Here is a 21645-nt window from a genome sequence, read left to right on the forward strand (position 1 = left end):
TTTTTTCTGAAAAAGAACAATAATAGGAGTAACAAGAACTTCTGATTTGATCAATCAGGTAGTTCAGAAGTGATGAGGGGCCAGAGCAGTGCTATAGTAGGTAAGACATTTGCCTTGCACACAACTAATATAACTAACCTGGGTTTTATTCCCAGCACCATTTGTATGGTCCTTGAGCCCTCCAGGAGTTATTCCAGAGTGTTAGCCCTGATCATTGCTGGGTTTGGCCCCAAGCCCCCCACACCCTTCAAAGAAAAGAAAGAAAAGTTGGGATGAACTGGCACTAGGTAGTTTGGATGTGTTTGAATTAGTAATTTACAAAAGTAAACAACTTTACTTTCCTATCCTCACCCACTGTCTACCCAATGACTGACCACCTTTCATTAGTTGTTTTAAACCACCAAAGGTAGGGTGGAAAGAAGCACTTCTTGCTCTCCTTTGAACCAGGGTACCTAGCACTGGAGAGACAAGTGTTACACTATACCAGGGGTCTCAAACTCAATTTACCTGGGGGCCGCAGGAGACAAAGTCGGGGTGAGGCAGGGCCACATAAGGGATTTCGCTTACCGAATATTGGCAATAAAAAATCGCATCAGTAAGAAAAAAAATTGCAAAAAATCGCATTAAACATTTGCATACCCCGAACGGAACTGCTTTTTCTTACTAATGCGATTTTTATTGCGATTATTCGGTAAGCGAATAATCGCGAATACTGCGATATTTGAAGGCCGGCCACGGGCCACAAATGTTGTATGGAGGGCCGAAAACGGCCCACGGGCCGCGAGTTTGAGACCCCTGCACTATACAAAATAGATTTGGATCCAGCTTTCCTCAGAACCCAGTTGATCAGGAGAAAAGGATTCAGGAATTCAAAAGCTACATAGTGCTGGTGTTCATAGGTTGTTTGTAGGGCAGAGAGAGCAAGCTAAAAACATAACCCTGTTTCCTAGCTGTGCTTTTGAGCTTCTCTGCAAATCCAATTCAGAGTGCACTTGATGGTGGAGTGTACAAAGGTTGGAATGAAGCTGCGGTTGATTTCTGGGTTTCATGCTTTTTGCTTCCTGCCTGGAGGAGGAGTCACACTGCACTGCAGGGGGTAAGCAGGGAAAATACTGAGAAAACTGAGCTCTCTATTTTTCACATGAGCCTTTTTCTTGCCTAAGTCTAGTTTCTATGGTCCCCTCTTGCAAATGACTGTGCATAAGACCTCTGCATTGAGTTCAGAGCAAGTAGTAGGAGATTCAGTTTTTAGCACCATGAAGCATTAACCTTATTGTAATTTAGCCTGTTTTGAGGACCTTGTTTGCTGGTGCTATATGTCATTCAGAAGATGTTATTTCTTTATGGTTTGGCAATAAAAACATTTAATGAATTTGTTAAGTCTAATTATCAGTGTAATCCCTACTACTGGGTGGGCCTTGAATGCAAGATTAACAGACCTTTAAAACAGAATAGCCCAGAGTTACTGATATCATTATCTGCTGAAGGTTGCTATAGCAATGAGTGGTTTGATTGCATTGTGCAATTGGTGCTACAGTGGGCAAGTGTAAAAGGATCTAGTAATTTAGCAGAAACTCTCCTGGAGCAATTCAATTAAACTGGTAGCATGTATGCCAATTTCTTTAAAAATTCTCAGACATAGTTCTGGATGGGCCCAGAGGAACTAAATATACATGATCTCTCTGCTTCTATATATTGTCATGTGCCCTTAGTGAGTTTAGGATAAAGATGTAAAACATTGAAATTTAATTTTTTTTTAATTTTTGGGCTACACCGGTAATGTTCTGGGGTTACTCCTGGCTCTGTGCTCAGAAATCGCTCTTGGCTTGGAGGACCATCTGGGATGCTAGGGATCAAACTGTGGTCTGTTCCAGGTTAGCATATGCAAGGCAAATGCCCTACTGCTTGCGCCCCCTCTCTGGCCCCATGAAATTTAATTTTTTTAATTATGAAGCCCAAATTTTCTAAAAACTTTTCTATTTTGATGTGCTTATAGCATTTGAGAATAGAAAAATAGGGGCTGACGAGGTGGCGCTAGAGGTAAGGTGTCTGCCTTACAAGCGCTAACCAAGAAAATGACCACGGTTTGATCTCCCGGCGTCCCATATGGTCCCCCCCAAGCCAGGGGCAATTTCTGAGCATGTAGCCAGGAGTAACCCCTGAGCATCAAACAGGTATGGCCTGAAAACCAAAAAAAAAAAAAAGAAAGAAAATAGAAAAATATTAGATTAGACATAAAGAACAATACAGCTAGCCATATGCAAAAGGCTAACTTTTTTGAGAGGACTCTACTACATGGATTGAATACTTCCTTTGTTATTGCAAAATGAACTGTCAGATTATAGGGTTCTTCATTAGAAATCTTCATTGTTTTTCTGCATCAGCACGGTAGACACAGAATTTTTCAGAAATGAAAACTCATGAGCTCTTGCTCTGATATTATTGTAAAGGAATATCCTATAATGGGAAAAATAAAAATGTACATCATTCTTGAGGTCTTTGCAAAGCTATCTCTTGACACTTTGCTTCTGGTTATTCTTCCCTTTAGGGGAACACTATGATATCTTTTCCATAGTTCCATAGAGCCCAGTTTTGGGGTTTTTGTGCATTTGTTTTTCTGTGTGTATGTGTGTGTTTGTGCCAAAGTGAGCACAGTATATATATATTGTAGGTGTCTTGCGTCTCAGCAATTCTGATGGGACGGAGTTCTTCATATAGGGAAATGGGTAACACAAGTGGCTGAATATGAAATATAAAATAATGATACCACACACAATGTATGTGGGGGCTGAATATGAAATAATGATACCACACACAGTGTATGTGGGGTCAACACACTTCTGGCAGGAGTGGGACAACTTTACTCTTTAGGCAAGGGAGTATATAAAGGGAAAAAGAGACAGTCATATCATGAAAAGAATGCAATGTACATTGTTTCTTTCAAAGTACAGCAACTATCAATGTACATTGTTTGATTTTAGAACAACTACACATAGCTTTAGGTGGTTTGTAACCTTAGAATAGAATAGGTTTCAGTTAGGAGTTAGAGGATAAAAGGAAGGCTAATTTCTTACATATCGCAGTAGTTCCTGGCCCTAGGTGTCATTACTGATGTAAATTAAGGGAAGGCAGGAATCCTGGTTTTCTCCTAATAACAAATATCCTTAACCTGAGGGAAAAGTTTTCTAGCTAGGGGCTAAGACCCACTTCCTATGATTTGGTAATAGAAAGAGATAAAACTCATGAAAGGGGTACAGAATTATACCTAGTAAAATAGCCCAATTCTACACTGGCCAAACCTGTTTGTTAGCAGGCATACAAAGTGACAGGGAAAGTCCCTGAGGCAAAGTCATTCTGCTGTGGTGCTCAAAGGCAAGGAGAGAAGACCATTGTCTTGAAGAAGCTGTTTTGACTTGGCCTTAGGAAGTAAATAGGCTGACAGAAAGAGAGGTAGCTTGCTGGACTTTGAGTTGCAAATATACTTAGCAAGCAGGGAACTTTTAGCAGCTTTCTTTGGTACTGAAATTTTTTTATGACTACAGGATAACTGAGGCCGAATTTCTGTAGTTTTGCAAGGGAGACAAAGTCAAATAAAAGGAAAAGAGAAAATAATGTCACAGCCATGTCAGAAATATAGCCAGTAATCCACGCAGGGGTTATGATTGACTTCTCCAACGGGCCTTCTGGTGGATATATTACTTGGGGGGAAATCAGGCACTGCATCAGGAAAGCCAATAGACACATCTGGAGTGTGCTTCCCTTTAAAAATGGAGACATCCATGTTACGTGCAGTGACATATATATTTGAACAAAATCCTCTACTGTGCTCTGTTAATGTCATCACCTTAATAGTTTTCTGTTTCTATTCAGTGAGACACTTAACTTAGCCAGTGTTTTGGACTTGGGTTTGCTCATTGTGACAGTCTTGTCGCTGGCCACATTTTTCAGCTGTTACTCTGCTGCCACCTGGAGGCCTTATGCGGGTGTGCATGAAAGGGATGGCGGGAGACCTATAAACTACCCTTTTGACTTACCATATCTTGTTGAAGTAAGTAGGCATAATCATACAATACTGAGACTACAATCTGCTTATTTTTCCTATAGATACTAATATGCTTTTCATTTTCATGAATAATATGCCTGGTAGAGCAAATACATTATTACTCGCTTGATGCAAAATAAGTTCGAAGCGAAACAAATTTAAAAAACACAACGCCACAGAGGGGGTATAGACTTTTTTGCTCCATCCTTGTCTAGTGGGTTTTGTCCTGGAAAGCCACATACACTGATATCTTACAATTTTTTTAAAGTAGAAATATGGTTGAAAACTTTGGCATTATTTCCAAGTAGCATGAGGAGCTTGACTAATCCCCTTGGAGATGACATAAATTTCTGAATTAACTTTCATGAATACCATTGACAGTACCTGATGGGAAGATGAATAGATTTCTCCACAATTTGCATCAAGCAGGTTCACAGGTAGGGAAACTGAGGGTCCTGGAGAGGGCTGAATTTAAATGTATATATGTAAAATCTTGGGGAAAAGATGTTTATGACTCTGTACCCTATAGGAGTAGTCATCACTTCCTTTACCCAGGGTTGATGTCTGTATTAGTAGTTATTTGCACGACAGTGGCTTATGTTTACTGGCAACAGAGTATTTAGGAAAAGAACCAATCAACAGAAAATAGATCCCTAAGTGAACCTTCATGTTCATCCCAGAGCATCATGATCACTGATGTTTCCAGGAAAGCCTTTATTCAGCCAGAGGGTACCTGCTGGTCTGCCAGGGCCCTGCATTGCTCAGCCCAACACTGTTTGAGGCCAGAGCCCAAGGGCTGTGTTGGCTTTTCTTGGCTTTCAGAGATTCCTGAGCAAAGGCCAAACCTGGCTAGTATGAATTGTGTTCCTTTGTCACATATGAAGTCTTTGGAATTTGAGAAACGAGGCCTCAGAATTTCCTCAGGTGGGTGTGCGTCATGCCTTTAGAATCTGGGCAATTTCTGAAGAGCCTCCACAGGGTCAGTGAGCAGCCTGACTTCTGAATCCAAAAGCATTTACTTACTGAACTTTTCTCTCACTCAGGATTTCCGGTGAGAGCCCTTGGGCTTGTTTACATCTTGGTTCACACAAATAAAATCAGAGCGCAGGCCGTCAAGCTCTCAGAAGCTCTGTTCTGGCCGCTACTCTTGGAGAAGCTACTTTTTTTTTTTAAGTCCATGCAGATAGTTCTTGAGTTCTCTTTTATATTTATAAACTGTTTTTTCTCCCTCAGAACACATTTTCTTCATCTTTATTTCTTTATTCATTTAAAAAATATCAATGTGCCTCTCAACACATTCTAATGAGAATTTTTCCTTTTGCAGAAGTTAAGAATCTGGAATCCAGCAGATCTCCCCTGGAAAAGGAGGATGTAAAGGTAATGATTTCCCACCGTCCTTCCTTTTTTATCTTTTTATTTTTGCATTTCTCATTGGAGTTAATAGAATAAAATAGAAATTGTTAATAGAATAGTTAATATATGAATATAAATAGAAAAAATTTGAACCAGGCATGTGCCCTTGGTTACATTTAGAATATCCTGAAATTCAATTTTCTTTATCAAAAATATTTTATGTCTGATCTTTATGTTCAAACCTAGTTATCCTTCTCAGTTATAGCTATAAATGCCAGGTGATTGAAAACATTTTCCAAAACAAATTTTTACATGGAGATGACATTTGCCAACAATATTTCTGCAAGAATCAACCTGGGAGATATTCTCTGAGACTAAAATACCCTGTGGCCAGCTTTCAGGCATGTTATAGCTTGGGACAGACAGATCTTTTTCTTCTGTTTGGCTTATCTATTAAACATAAGACTTATTTTCTGTTTACTCGAAGTGATATATACAGTGTTAGCTACTTTTTTTAACCAGTTCATAAAAATTAATTGTCTGGCTCATGAGCAATATTTTAAAATTTCTGTGCCTTTATCTTTTTTCTAGTGTACGAAAAACCTGGTAGCTCAACTGACTGAACACGAAGATCAAAACAGACTAGATCTGGGTATGTTCCAAATATGGCTTTTTCCTGCACACATAGAAGTGTCCAATGCTAAGTGTCTAGAGGACAAAAAAATGTATTTCATTTGGTTTAATTCTTGAATGTCATTCAAGCTCTCTTTGCAACATCAGTTAGAATACTGTAACTTCAGGGATGGAGTTTCCATGAACTTTCTAAAAACAAACTTAAATAAACAAAGCAATCAAAGCTGTTCCTAAGTAGGTTTGCTCTGAGTTGGATACTAGCCTGGAACTGTTGCACTTTACCTTGTACTTGTGAAGTAGGAAGTAGCTTTGTGTTAGGTAAATGTTGGAAGCCAACAGGGGGAGTGAGTGGTGCAATAAAATGTAGCACTTTTTTCTACCTCAAGCTAGGACCTCCAAGTTTACCACTGTTCCTCTTTGATGCCTACTGGGGGAGGACATCCCTTTGAGTTGATGTGATTGTACCCTTTAGCTGCAAGAAAGACCAGGTATTTTTTAAACTTGATTGATTGATTGATTGATTGGTATTTGGGTCACCTGGCACCACTCAGGGGTTACTCCTGGCTCTGCACTCAGAAATCAGTCCTGGCAGACTCAGGGGACCATATGGGATGCCCGGAATCAAACCGGGTCCTTCCTGGATCGGCCGCATGCAAGGCAAAAGCCCTACTGCTGTATATCTCTCTGGCCCCAGAACAGGGATTTCTGAGGGGTCTGGTTTTGATGTGGCTGCTCTGTTACAGGAACAGGCAAATCCAAGGAACCCACCTCCAGCTCATGCCATTGGGTATTCTCATCGTTCTCCTGAGCTCTGTTCACGACTCCCTGAAGGCACTTTCCCAAATCTCCCCAAGAATTTCTTTTTTTTTTTTTTTTTTTTTGTTTTGAGCTACACACACAGTGGCACTTAGGGGGTCACTCCTGGCTCTGTGCTCAGAAATCCCTCTTGGCAGGCTTGGGAGCATATGGAATGCTGGGGATTGAACTGAGATCAGCCGCATGCAAGGCAAATGCCCTATCTTCTGCGCTATCGCCCAAGAATTTTCTAATTTTTCAGGGTGAATCTCAGGTTCAAATTAATTCTTGCAGCAGGCTCTGATGGAGCTGTTGGGAGTTGAAAAGATACCAAGGCTGGGCTCTCTGCACATGTTCCTCTGAATGATCTATAAAGGCCTCTGGGGATGACTGGTGGGAAGCTCCTGTGTGCAAAACTTCCCAAATGGATTCCTCAGACTCAATTCCCATGTCCCCATAGTCCTTGGATAGATCAGCCCAAGGAGCTGTAGAGAAAGAGGCTGCAGCAGGCTGATGGGCTATCAAGGAAAACCATGGCAAAGCCCAGAATGAGTCTCATAGCAAAGATGGGCCTGAAGAGCCTTGTGGTGCAGGAAGGAGTTCCCAGGAGGCCTGTTTAGAGGCACATGGTAGAGTCTTACAACAGTTGGGGAATCCCGAACCATAAAGTCAGGTGAGGAGGAAGAACCCTCAGTGCTGGTTGGCTGTGTTGCTGGTAGTCTGGCAACAAGCCAAAAGTGACTAGCCAGAGCTGCCTGTGCGCATTACTCCAGAAATTGGGGCAGGAACCTAGTGTGTCTTAAGCCAATGTGCATGCCTTTACTGTTTTGCTGTGTAAGGCGAGGGTACTAATTTATTTCTATACAGAGGGAAGAGGTAGGGGGAATGAAAGTTGATGTCTCTGTGTGGATGAATGCTGTGGCCACAGAAGCCCCAGAGCATAGCTCTTGCTCTTCCACAGGATGTCTCATCTCTAAATTGCATCATGCTCCCAGGAATGTGAGCTTTGAAGGATGTTTATACCCAGATACATTGCTGTTGGGGGAGGAGTGCTGGCTGTAAAAAGTGTTAAATAGTAGGATTATTTTAATATTAGGCTTTAAGAACAACATTTTAAGGCTGGTCTACTTGATGGACAAGAAGACATGTGTTAGAGAAATTAAAGCAGCCTGATCTAATGTGAGTGCTTTGTCAGTAACATCATTGCTACAAATGATGTTTGAGATGATCACGAAGGGTTTGAGAGAGAAAACCAATGGTGCTGACTTTAATCCCATGATTTATGAAAAGGAATGTGAATGTGAATGATGATGCCTTGTGTTAACATTTGGCTTTTTCTTCATTTAAACTCCTTGGATTAAAAATTCCCCTTGACTTTGTGCAATATATAAAGTGATCATGGATTTCCTTTTTAAGAAAAAAGACGAGAAGTCAGGCAGCAAACAGTAAACAGCAGGCAGATAGTGAGCTGGAGTCAGGAGCCCAGGAGAGATCTCCCTCCCCCCAGGCCATTCAAAACTGTTGTGTTACTGTGTATGTGCTTATAGTTTGCTCAGTCTCTATGGAAATGCTGATAAATGGGCAGGATAGATAACAGATCTTTGCTGACTTCATTATTCAGAATGGCATGTTGACTTTGTGTGGTCCACAACCTTATCATTATAGTTATGCGATAGAGTAACTGTGGCCTATTTATTTTTTTGAAATTTTTTGTGTATGGTGCATACCAACAAGGCTCAGGGATTACTCCTGGCTATTCACTCAGAAATTACTTCTGGTAGTATGCGGGGAACCATATACGGTGTTGGGGATCAAACCTGAGTAGACCAAATGTAATGGCAAAAACCCTACCCACTGTAGTAGTATATAGCCCAGAGAGAAATTTAAATTTTTTATTTTCTTAAATTTTTATTATGACACTGTGATTTACCAAGTTGTTTATAATACAGTTGTTTCAGCATTCAATGTTTTAACAAGGTGACCATGGTCTAGATCTGTCCTCATTATGATAGCAAGAAGCCAGTCATGTCTGCTGAGTGTGTGATGTGTGGCAATGGGGAGGGGTCTATGTGTTTTAGTTTGCTGCTTTGGGTAGGGTAGAACCAGAGTAAGTTTTCTTTGTAAGTTGGTGGACCCTCATGGTATCCAGAATCATACTGGTGGTTAGTTTATACAAAAGTACTGTTAGCTTACATAATGCTGTCCATTCTCTTGCTGTAAGCACTGGTTGGGAGGGTGCTTCTCAGTATGTAGAGCTGATAAAGCTCCTTCAGGCAATGCCCTCAACAACCTAGTCAGAGATAGTCAGGTGGGATTCAGGATGAGTCCAAGAGTGTACCCTGTTCACTACAGCTGCTCTAAGGGCCTGACTATTCAGGCAGGGTGATATGAGCAGTAGAAGGTTGAATCTTTTCAGTTCTGATGGAGGGTGAAAATTTTTCAGCAAGTAGAAAAGTAAAAAATTTAGAGGCAGTTGAAAACAATGCAGGTAAAATGGGTCACATAACAATTCAGACTATTAAAGGAAGAAATCATTTTACTTGTCCTTGGGACTAAATATAATGAAGAAATGGAAGCTCAGTAGTGGGCAGCCCCAGATGCTGTTACAAGGAGAAGTGGACACTTAACAGACAAGTGGATTACATCTGGGGAATGCAATGAGGGTGTGGCTTTACTGAAAACCAAGATGCATATGCCATCACCAAGTCAGCAAAGTTGTCCACAGCTTGACTCACTTACTGCTTTGCAAAGTCAACTTTTAAGATATTAACCTGGGACGGGAAAGTTCAGTGGCCAGAGGTGCATTCTTGGTTTGTGTGAAGCCTTAAATTTGATTCCTAGCAACCTTACATTGTAAGGTGTGGCCCTGATGGTCCCCTGCACTATTAGTTCAAACAATGTGTTCATTACTGGGACTGACATTGAGCTTCTGGCCCAGATACCAAGTATCACCAGGAATGTCCCCAGTATTACCAGGAGTGTTTCCTTAGGCATTGTTTCAGAGCCCCCCAATTAAAAGTTTAATTAAATTGGCTGTTTAAATATTTTGGGGAACACTGTGATTTATAATACTGTTTAGGGTTTCATGCATACATTATTCCAACATCACATGTCCCACCAGTGTGTCTACTACTCTCCACCACTGACTAACTCAGTTACCCTCAGTCCTGTAGAACGGGAAATGAGAAATAATAAATGGATTTTTATATAAATAAGATATGAAGTGTCTTTATGTACCACGGATGAAGGAGAGCATTATCCTTTGTCAGTCCCTCTCCTTTACACCAACTTCACTGAGTAGGTATTCTCTAGTGTAGCACACAATTACATGATTTTATCTTTTTACATAGCCAAGTAGTATCCCATTGTGTATATATCCCACTTTATGTTTTACCTAGTCATCTTTTCTTGGACACTGGATTATTTCCAGATTTTGGCTTGTGATCAGTACAACAATGAATATAGAAACACAACTCTTTTTTTTTTTTTCAGAATAGAAATTTGGGTAGCTTGCAAGTAGATTCCAAGAGGTAGCATTGCTAAGTTAAATAGAATTTCAGTTCTTAGTTTTTTTGAGAAGTTTTTATATTGTTTTTCAAAGAGTTTGGACCAGTCAGCAGTCCCACCAGCAGTGGATAAAGGTTTCTTTCCCCACATATACATCCAACTGTTTTTTTTTAATGTGTACCAGTTTCACTGACTAATATGAGGCGATATCTCATTATTGTTTTCATTTGCATTCCATGATAGTCAGAGATGCATGACAATTTTTCACATACCTATTGGCCTTTCTGTATGTTTTCTTTGAGGAAGTGTCTGTTTATCTCTTCTCATTTTTTAAATAGGATTGTTTGTTTTTGTTAAGTTTTACAAGTACTTTATTATCTTGAATTTAACCCTTTGTCTTATAAAGAGTAAGAAAATATTTTTTTCCTTATGTGGGATGTTCTTATTTTCTGGCCATTGTTTCTTTTGTAGTGCTGACGTTTCTTGGTTTGGCATAGTCTCATTTATCTAATTTTGCTTCTGTTTGCTTGGCTAATGGCATTGTGTTATTTTTTTTTTTTTTTTGGTTTTGGGGCCACACCCGGCGATGCTCAGGGGTTACTCCTGGCTGTCTGCTCAGAAATAGCTCCTGGCAGGCACGGGGGACCATATGGGACACCGGGATTCGAACCAACCACCTTTGGTCCTGGATCGGCTGCTTGCAAGGCAAGCCGCTGTGCTATCTCTCCGGGCCCGCATTGTGTTATTGAAGATGTCTTTGGAGTCAGTGTCAGGAAGAGTTCTGTCTATGTTTTGCTCAATATAACTCTCTCATATTGAATATTACATTTATTTTATGTTTACTTCTGGTTATGGTGTAAGTCATAGGGATCTAGGTTAAATTTCTTACACACAGTTGACTCAGTTTTTCTAACATCATTTGTTAAAGAAGTTTTTTTTTCCCTACTTAATATTCTGTTCCTTTCTGAAGATGAGCTTTCCATATACCTGAGGATCTGTTTCTGGACTCAGTTCTGTTCCATTGGTCTTAGAGTCTATCTTTGTTACAATATCACTAATTATTTTCAGGAATCAATTGATTTTCTTAATGGGTTTTGGGACTACACTTGGTGGTGCTCAGCAGCTGGCTACTCATAGCTTTGTTCACAGGAGTAATCCCTGATCATAAGGGGTACCAGGGATTCAGACTGGGGTTATCTGGATATAATGTATGCACCATAAACCCTGTACTGTTTTTCTGACTCCAAGAAAATTAGGAATTCTAGAAAGAGTAGAAATGAAAAAAAAATCTCCATAATTCTCCCACTCCCAAGCAGCTGCCATTCCATTTTGATATATCTTCTACCAACATATATTTCTATGTATCTACTTTTTAAAGAAACTAAATTGAGATTACAGTGAAAAAAAATGTTTGTGTCCTGCTTTGTTTCTTTAATGTCACAGACCAGGATTAAGCTCCACTTAGGAGGCAGTTTAAAATGATGCTATGCATTTCTTCACAAAGCATGACTAGGTTGTGTAAGAAGAAAGGACAGATATTCTTGGTTTCTCTCTTGTTTTTTTTTTTTTTTTTTTTTTTTTTGAGGGGGTGTGGAATCACACCCAGTGCTTAGGGGTTACTCCTGGCTCTGTGCTTAGAAATTGTTCCTGCCAGTCATGGGGAACCATATGGGACACCGGGATTTGAACCAACATCTGTCCTGGATCTGTGTGCAAGGTAAACACCCAAAGTCTGTGCTATCTCTCCAGCACTTCTCTCTTGTGTTTTTACAAGGGAAGGTAAAGCCCTTCTTGTAATATTGGATGATATATAGAGTAGTTTATTTAGTCAGCACAGGCTGAGACTGAGTCCCAGTAAATAAAATACTTTGGGTCATTTAGTACTATGATTGTTACTCAGTTGTAAATGAGAACTGATAATATCTTAGTGTTAGAACTCAGATTAGGGCACAAGAAAGAAAGATATGATGCTCTGTGTGGAAGAAAGCCCAACTTCTTACCTGAGCTCAACATCCAGATCACTCAGAAGGAAGCAGCCAGAGACACAAACAGAAGGAAGGAGGTGCTCCAAAGCACACAACTTCCCCGGCACAGAGGTTTGTGATGATGATGATTAAGATGGAAAGACACAGAACCCCACACAGGAAGAGTAGGAAAAGGTCAGTAAAAGGATACAGAGAGGAAATGGTTGTAAGATCCAAAGGAATAGCCTATCTAGAAGAGAATTTTAGGTGTAGAGTATTAAAATATCTTTTCAGGATCTCCATGGGACACTCTATTCTGAGAAGCCTAGGACCCTGAATTTCTGTGGAGTTGGCCAGTGGATCTAATCTAGAGGTTCTCAAACTGGTTTGATTTACTATCCTCTCTTCAGCAAAAAATATCACTCAGAGACCCCTGGAAATCTAGTTTCTTGAAGCAAAAACAGAAAGCACTTTCTGCTCCTTAATTGTATGTGAGACCACTCCTGTCCCTTACCCTTGACTGTTCCAGCAAGTCCTGAAATTGTGCCAGATGGTCAAACCCACAATAAATAAGATTCATTGGGTCAGTCTTTTCTCTTTATGTTAATTTATAAGTCTGAAATGGAGTGAATATTTACAAGTAAGTTATAAAAACTTACAAAATAGCAATGTTCATTTGCTTGCAATAAAGAAACATTACTCAGGTCTTACTCCTGACTCAGACAGGAGTAAGTAAGCTCAGCAGACATCATTCTCAGAGGGACTCATTCCATGTGGAATGCTGATCAAACCTGGTAACTTTGTGTAAGGCAGCTATCCTACCCACTATTTTATCATTCCAGCCCCATATCATCTTAAAATCTAGGGCCCATGTCAGGGAAACTGGCCCTCTGCTGACAGGTAGTCACTAGCATGTATATCTACATGGGTATTTCAAACATACAAACAAGAAACAAACATGAAATAAATCTGTGTCTTCTGAAACCTAAGTTTTTAAGTCTAATTTAAGGCAGATGTCTCTGTATGTTTCAGGCTACAGAAGCTTCTCTGAATACCCTTTTATCTAAGGGGCAGTGGTAGGAGTCATTTTCAAAGGTGACCTAAGCTTACTAGTAATTTGGTTTTAAAAGAAAGGGAATGTGGGTGGAGATCATGACAAGACATTAAAAAAGCAACGGTATTTATGAATACTCTGACTCAAACTTCACTCCTTTCATTCACTTTAAAGAAATGCTCATATTTGGGTTGTTGAGTTTTTAAACATAATTTTTAGTAGGGTGACTTAGTGGCATTTTGGAAATTGTAAGTCCAATTTGTTTTTCTTTGTTATTGTTGTTGTTGTTTGTTTGTTTGAGGGCCACACCTGGCAATGTTTACAAATTACCCTTGGCTTTGTACTCAGGGAGAACTGAGTTTGTTTTTTGTTTTGGGCCGTCCCTGGTGTTGCTTAGTATTTAGTCCTGAGTGTGCTCAGGGATCACTCCTGCTGGAGCTCAGAGGAGCATGTGGTGCCAGATATCAAACAGGGTTGTCCACGTGCAAGGCAAGCACTTACCTGCTATACTATATCTTCTGCCCAATCTAAGTACTTCTTAACCCTGCCTGTTGTTTGAAGGTACATAGGAGCTGCAGTAGTACTGAAACTGAAATCATGGAAGCCTGATTTTATTGGTTGGAGTGGAGCCTAAGAGCACCTTAGTGATTCTCAGGTGTGGCCAATGTTGAGAGCTGTGGCAGTTCTTCAGGGAGCTCTGCTCTATTGAATCACCCCTGACTTCTGGATTTTCAGGATTTTCAAGCTTAGGAAAATCAATCTCCTTTCTATTGGGCCACACTTAATGGTACTCAGAGTTTACTCCTGGTGGTGTTTGAGGGACCATATGTAGTGCAGGGGATTGGACTGGAGTCAGCTGCATGCAAGTCAAGTACTTTAACCTTTGTACTACCTCCTTTGATCCAAATATAGTCTGTTTTGATCTCACTCTGCTTTAAAATGGGTAAAATGCCATTTCTTTTTGTTTTTTGTTTTTGTTTTGTTTTGTTTTTTTTTGGCCACACCCGGCGTTGCTCAGGGGTTACTCCTGGCTTTCTGCTCAGAAATTGCTCCTGGCAGGCACGGGGGACCATATGGGACACCGGGATTCGAACCAATCACCTTTGGTCCTGGATTGGCTGCTTGCAAGGCAAACGCCGCTGTTCTATCTCTCCGGGCCCAATGCCATTTCTTTTTAACTGTGTTCTTTTTCAGAGATTATCCTTGTGGATTTGTGGGAAACATAACATCTTTGAAAATGGAGTGAAAACATTTCTCAATCACTGAATCTTTCAAAACCATTTCTAAATATTAAAGAGGAATTAATTGGTTGGAATTTTCACCCAAAATCATCATTAGCTGTTCAAGTTAGGATGAAGGGATAAAGGACACCCGATGTTCGACATTCAATTTACCTGTATTATATGTTAAAATAATTTTGTTCTGGTTTCACAAACTATGTTTAGAAGTTTAATGGGGTGGGGATGAAAAGTGATGGATATTTTTCTCTGAAACTAAATTTGTTGTTTTTCTAAGACAGGATTTTCAACTTCAAATAAACTAGTCTCAATGAATGAGTAAATCCCATAGATTATTTTCCTAAAGTTCTATTTCAATATTTAACTCAAGGAATTAGGTTACATTCTGAATCCCAAAACTCCAAAACTAGACACCTCAAATAATGTGTGGCTTTATTTGCATTTAAAAAAATTCCTCAATACTGATTCCTCTGTAGGTCCACACCAAACTAAATGGGAAAGTAGCAGAGGTGTCAAGAAACTAAGCTCAACAAACACAAACAGCACATAATACTCAGCAAACAGCTTAGTAAACCTTCAGACTGTGACTTAATGACCCCAATGTGAGAGATAACAATTTCACAAATCTTCCTCTGCTGAAATTTTTTCTTTTATAGTTCCATTATTATGTATTTATAGCAAACTATATAAAATAAATTATTTTGCACTTTCCTGGGGGGTAGACTTGGAGGGGGTACATGGGAAACTGGGGCAAGTAGAGGGAATGCTAAAAAAAAGGAACAATACCCAGCATGCTTATATGGTCTCAGAACTGTCAAGAAAGGCTCCTGAGCACCACAAGGCATGCCCTCCCCAACCACCCTCAAAAGAGAAGAGATAGAAGTTTTCACTGTGATAGGCTAGAGCAATAGTACAGCTGATAGGGTCCTTGTCTTGTATACTGCTAACCAGAGTTCTATCCCCAGCATCCCATATAGTCGCCCAAATTTACCAGGAGTGATTTTTGAGTCAGAGCTAGGAGCAACCCCTGAGCACCACTGAATGTGGTCCCTCAACAAAACAAAAACAGAAAATAAAGCTTTCACTGTGTAAGGTGCTTGATTATTATGTACTGCCTGAATAAATGAGGAAGGGTTCATGGTAAATGTAGGGAAGATTTGGCCTGGTTGCATTAATATTCAAATAGAAACAAAGCACGGGCTTAGTGTGGGACGAACCGGATGCCATTCCCACTCAGTATATGCCTTGTTACTCATTGGTTGGAAACATCTTTGAATGTAGTACTTTGAAATGCTGTTTAGACCACTTAATCTCTGCCTCCCGATATGGTCTGGTTCTTCCTAATAAATATCCTGAGTCTCAGGAAAATGCTCTCTTGCATTTCCAGACTTCCCCCCTGGAGCTGCCTGCTTCTTAGGCTTGCGAGTTGGAAATCCTGAACCTGTTTCACCCTCTTCAGTGTGTGTGGATTATTCCCTGCATTGACATTTGCTTCCAGACCTGTGTCTCTTCAGGGTCCTGGCTTTGGAGCTTGAGGCCTGATTTAACAAGCCAGGAAGACAGCAAATGTGGCAGCACATAGGCCTTGAACACTGGAGGCTCTGAGTTTTCTCCTCAGGTTCTGCATCATTACTGAGCCCCAAACATTTGATTCACACTGGACTTCTCTGCACCTTTAGATGTACCTCTATTTAAAAAACTAACCAAGGGTATGAGCATTAGTAGAGCAGGTAGGGTGTTTGTCTTGCATTTTGCTGACTTAAGTTGGATCCCTGACACCTCACATGGTTCCTCGAGCCTGCCAGAAGTGACATGAGTGCAGAGCCATGAGTAAACCCTGAGAACCTCTAGGTGAGGCCCCCAAACAAAAAATATTTCAAAAGGCCCCAAGGAATTGGACTGAAACTTTTAAGCAAATATCAAACTAATTTACAAAGGATAAACACATAAAAATACAAAATAGATGCCAGGTATAGAATTGACAAGATTTATTTTCTGTAAAGTTTAAATTCTTTCCAAGATACTTGTGTGTATAGATTCTTGACAAAAGAACTGCTCTCCCAGAGGAATCGCTGGCTTCTCAGCTTGATTGCATTTTCAGTATGTTTATGTGAGGTTAGGCTTGCTTTTCTTTTTTTTTTTTTTTTTTTTTTTTTTTTTTTTTTTCCTATATCTGGACCAGCATTCTGCTTCTCTACAATTATTATGGCAATCTGACTCAGTCTTTTTTTTTTTTTTTTTTTTATTTTTTATCTTTATTTAAACACCGTGATTACAAACATGATTATAGTTGTATGATTACAGTCATGTAAAGAGCACCCCCCCTTCACCCGTGTAACATTCCCACCACCAATTTCCCAGATCTCCCTCCTCCCCACCCCCCTACACCTGTACTCGAGACAGGCTTTCTACTTCCCTCATTCATTCACATTTTATGATAGTTTTCAGTGTAGTCATCTCTGCAACTGCACTCATCACTCTATGTGATGAGCTGCATGTCCTGAGCTGCACCTACCAGCCCTCATCTCTCTTGTCTCTGAGATATTGTTAAAAATGTCCTTCATTTTTCTTAAAGCCCATAGATGAGTGAAACCATTCTGCGTCTTTCTCTCTCCCTCTGACTTACTTCACTCAGCATAATAGATTCCATGTACATCCATGTATTGGAAAATTTCATGACTTCATCTCTCCTGATGGCTGCATAGTATTCCATTGTGTATATGTACCACAGTTTCTTCAGCCACTCATCTGTTGAAGGGCATCTTGGTTGTTTCCAGAGTCTGGCTATTGTAAATAGCGCTGCAATGAATATAGGAGTAAGGAAGGGTTTTTTGTATTGTATTTTTGTGTTTCTTGGGTATATTCCTAGGAGTGGTATAGCTGGATCGTATGGAAGCTCAATTTCCAGTTTGTGAAGGAATCTCCATATCGCTTTCCATAAAGGTTGTACTAGACGGCATTCCCACCAGCAGTGAAAAAGAGTTCCTTTCTCTCCACATCCCCGCCAGCACTGCTTGTTTTCCTTTCTTGTGATGTGTGCCAATCTCAGTGGCGTGAGGTGGTACCTCATAGTAGTTTTGATTTGCATTTCCCTGACGATTAGTGATGTTGAACATCTTTTCATGTGCCTTTTGGCCATTTGCCTTTCTTCTTTTTCAAAGTGTCTGTTCATTTCTTCTCCCCATTTTTTGATGGGGTTAGTTGTTTTTTTCTTGTATAGTTCTGTCAGTACCTTGTAAATTTTGGATATTAGCCCTTTATCTGATGTGTATTGGGTGAATAATTTCTCCCACTCAGTGGGTGGCCTTTGTATTCTGGGCGCTATTTCCTTTGAGATGCAGAAGCTTTTCAGCTTAATATAGTCCCATCTGTTTATCTCTGCTTCCACTTGCTTGGAAAGTGCTGTCTCCTCCTTAAAGATGCCTTTAGTCTCAATGTCCTGGAGTGTTTCACCTACATGTTGTTCTATATACCTTATAGTTTCAGTTCTGATATCAAGGTCTTTAATCCATTTGGATTTTACCTTTGTATATGGTGTTAGCTGGGGGTCTGAGTTCGCTTTTTTGCAAGTGGTTAACCAGTTGTGCCAACACCACTTGTTGAATAGGCTTTCCCTGCTCCATTTAGGATTTTTTGCTCCTTTATCAAAAACAAGGTGGTTATATGTCTGAGGAACCTTCTCTGAGTACTCAAGCCTATTCCACTGATCTGAGGGTCTGTTTTTATTCCAATACCATGCTGTTTTTATAACTGTTGCTTTGTAATACAACTTAAAATTGGGGAAAGTAATGCCTCCCATATTCCTTTTCCCAAGGAGTGCTTTAGCTATTCGAGGTTGTTTGTTGTTCCAGATGAATTTCAGAAGTATTTGATCCACTTCTTTGAAAAATGTCATGGGTATCTTTAGAGGAATCGCGTTAAATCTGTACAATGCTTTTGGAAGTATTGCCATTTTAATGATGTTGATCCTGCCAATCCATGAGCATGGTATGTGTTTCCATTTCCGCGTGTCCTCTCTTATTTCTTGGAGCAGTGTTTTGTAGTTTTCTTTGTATAGATCCTTCACATCTTTAGTCAGGTTGACTCCAAGATATTTGAGTTTGTGTGGAACTAATGTGAATGGGATTGTTCTCTTAATGTCCATTTCTTCCCTATCATTATTCGTGTATAAAAAGGCCATTGATTTTTGTGTGTTAATTTTGTATCCTGCCACTTTGCTATACAAATCTATTATTTCTAGAAGCTTTTTGGTAGAGTCTTTAGGGTTTTCTAAGTAGAGTATCATGTCATCTGCAAACAGTGAGAGCTTGACTTCTTCCTTTCCTATCTGAATTCCCTTGATATCTTTTTCTTGCCTAATCGCTATAGCAAGTACTTCCAGTGCTATGTTGAATAGGAGTGGTGAGAGAGGACAGCCTTGTCTTGTACCAGAATTTAGAGGAAAGGATTTTAGTTTTTCTCCATTGAGGATAATATTTGCCACTGGCTTCTGGTAGATGGCTTTGACTATATTGAGAAAGGTTCCTTTTATTCCTATCTTGCTGAGAGTTTTAATCAAGAATGGGTGTTGAACCTTATCAAATGCTTTTTCTGCATCTATTGATATGACCATGTGATTTTTATTTTTGTTGTTGTTTATGTTGTGTATTATATTAATAGATTTACGGATGTTAAACCATCCTTGCATTCCTGGGATGAAACCTACTTGATCAAAGTGAATGATCTTCTTGATGAGGCACTGGATCCTGTTCGCCAGGATTTTGTTGAGGATCTTTGCATCTGTGTTCATCAGGGATATTGGTCTGTAATTTTCTTTTTTGGCAGCATCTCTATCAGGTTTTGGTATTAAGGTGATGTTGGCTTCATAAAAGCTATTTGGAAGTATTCCTGTTTTTTCGATTTCATAAAAGAGCCTGGCCAGAATTGGTAGTAGTTCCTCTTGAAAGGTTTGAAAGAATTCATTCGTGAATCCATCAGGGCCTGGGCTTTTGTTTTTGGGTAAATTTTTGATTACAGTTTTAATTTCCTCAATAGTGATGGGGGTGTTTAGATATGCTACCTCTTCTTTATTCAACCGTGGAAGGTTATATGAGTTCAGAAATTTATCCATTTCTTCCAGGTTCTCATATTTAGTGGCATAGAGTTTCTCAAAGTATTCTCTGAATACCCTTTGAATCTCTGCAGTATCTGTAGTGATCTCCCCCTTCTCATTTCTAATACGCGTTATCAAGTTTCTCTCTTTCTTTTGCTTTGTGAGTTTTGCCAATGGTCTATCAATCTTGTTTATTTTTTCAAAGAACCAACTTCTGCTTTCGTTGATCTTTCGGATTGTTTTTTGGGTTTCCACTTCGTTGATTTCTGCTCTCAGCTTTGTTATTTCCTTCTGTCTCCCTATTTTTGGGTCCTTTTGTTGAGCACTTTCTAGTTCTATTAGCTGTGTCATTAAGCTACTCAGGTAAGCTCCTTCTTCCTTCCTGATGTGTGCTTGCAAAGCTATAAATTTTCCTCTCAGTACTGCTTTTGCTGTGTCCCATAAATTCTGATAGTTTGTGTCTTTATTGTCATTTGTTTCCAGGAACCTTTTGATTTCCTCCTTGATTTCATCTCGGACCCACTGGTTATTGAGTATGAGGCTGTTTAACTTCCAGGTGTTAAATTTTTTCTTCTGTGTCCCTTTGCAGTTCACATCTAACTTCAGAGCCTTGTGGTCAGCAAAGGCAGCCTGCAAAATGTCTATCTTTTTTATTTTATGGAGGTATGTTTTATGTGCCAGCACATGATCTATCCTGGAGAATGATCCATGTACATTGGAAAAGAATGTGTATCCAGGTTTCTGAGGATAGAGTGCCCTATATATATCTACTAGGCCTCTTTCATCCATTTCTTTTTGCAGGTCTAGTATATTTTTGTTGGGTTTCCATTTGGTTGACCTATCAAGTGTTGACAAGCCTGTGTTGAGGTCTCCCACAATTATTGTGTTATTATTGATATCCTTCTTCAGATTTGTCAACAATTGTATTAAATACTTTGCTGGACCCTCATTCGGTGCGTATATGTTTAGGAGAGTGATTTCTTCTTGCTGTACAAATCCCTTGATTAGTACATAATATCCATCTTTGTCCCTTACAATTTTTCTGAGTATAAAGTTTGTGTCATCTGATATTAGTATGGCCACCCCCGCTTTTTTAAGGGTGTTGTTTGCTTGAATGATTTTCCTCCAGCCTTTGATTTTGAGTCTATGTTTATTCTGACTATTCAGGTGTGTTTCTTGTAGACAGCAGAAGGTTGGCTTCAGTTTTTTGATCCATTTCGCCACTCTGTGCCTCTTAACTGGTGCATTTAGTCCATTGACATTGAGAGAAATAATTGTCATGGGATTTATTGCCATCTTTGTGTAGAAGTTTGGTGTGTTTTTTGTTCTGTCTTGTTTTTAGAGTAGATCTTTCAGTTTTTCTTTTAAGGCTGGTTTTGAGTCTGCAAAGATTTTGAGCTGTTGTTTATCTGTGAAGCCGTGTATACATCCGTCAAACCTGAAACTTAGTTTTGCTGGGTGCAATATTCTTGGCGAAGCATTTATTTCATTGAGTTTTGCCACTACGTCCCACCACTGCCTTCTGGCCTTGAGTGTTTCTGGTGACAGGTCTGCTGTAAATTTCAAGGATGCTCCGTGGAATGTAATTTCCCTTTTCGATCTTGCTGCTTGCAGTATTCTATCTCTATCGGTGGGTTTCATCATGGTGACTAGGATGTGTCTTGGGGTGTTTCTACTGGGGTCTTTTTTAGCTGGTACTCTTCGGGCATGCAGGATTTGGTCACATGTTTTCTTTAGCTCTGGTAGTTTCTCTGTGATGATGTTCTTAACCATTGATTCTTCCTGAAGATTTTCTTCTTGGGTCTCTGGAACTCCAATGATTCTGAAGTTGTTTCTGTTGAGCTTATCAAAGACTTCTATTTTCATCTTCTCATATTCTTTGAGTAAATTTTCCATTGTCTGATCATTTGATTTGAGGTTTTTTTCTAATCTCTTCTGCTGTGTAAAGTTGTTATGCATCTCATCTT

At 39.7% G+C, this 21645-nt stretch overlaps 1 protein-coding gene across 1 annotated transcript in view; it reads left to right on the top strand.

The window, feature by feature from the left end:
* The window catches only part of ARHGEF28 (Rho guanine nucleotide exchange factor 28), a 291674-nt gene that overhangs the window by 106520 nt on the left and 163509 nt on the right, over nucleotides 1-21645 (top strand). The window contains exons 7-8 of the mRNA XM_049768833.1: nucleotides 5367-5419; nucleotides 5987-6047. Of these exons, the coding sequence (XP_049624790.1) occupies nucleotides 5367-5419; nucleotides 5987-6047 (114 nt within the window). The remainder of the gene's footprint in view (nucleotides 1-5366; nucleotides 5420-5986; nucleotides 6048-21645) is intronic.

This window comes from Suncus etruscus, chromosome 2, assembly GCF_024139225.1.
Source record: "Suncus etruscus isolate mSunEtr1 chromosome 2, mSunEtr1.pri.cur, whole genome shotgun sequence".
Taxonomy (NCBI): Eukaryota; Metazoa; Chordata; class Mammalia; order Eulipotyphla; family Soricidae; genus Suncus; species Suncus etruscus.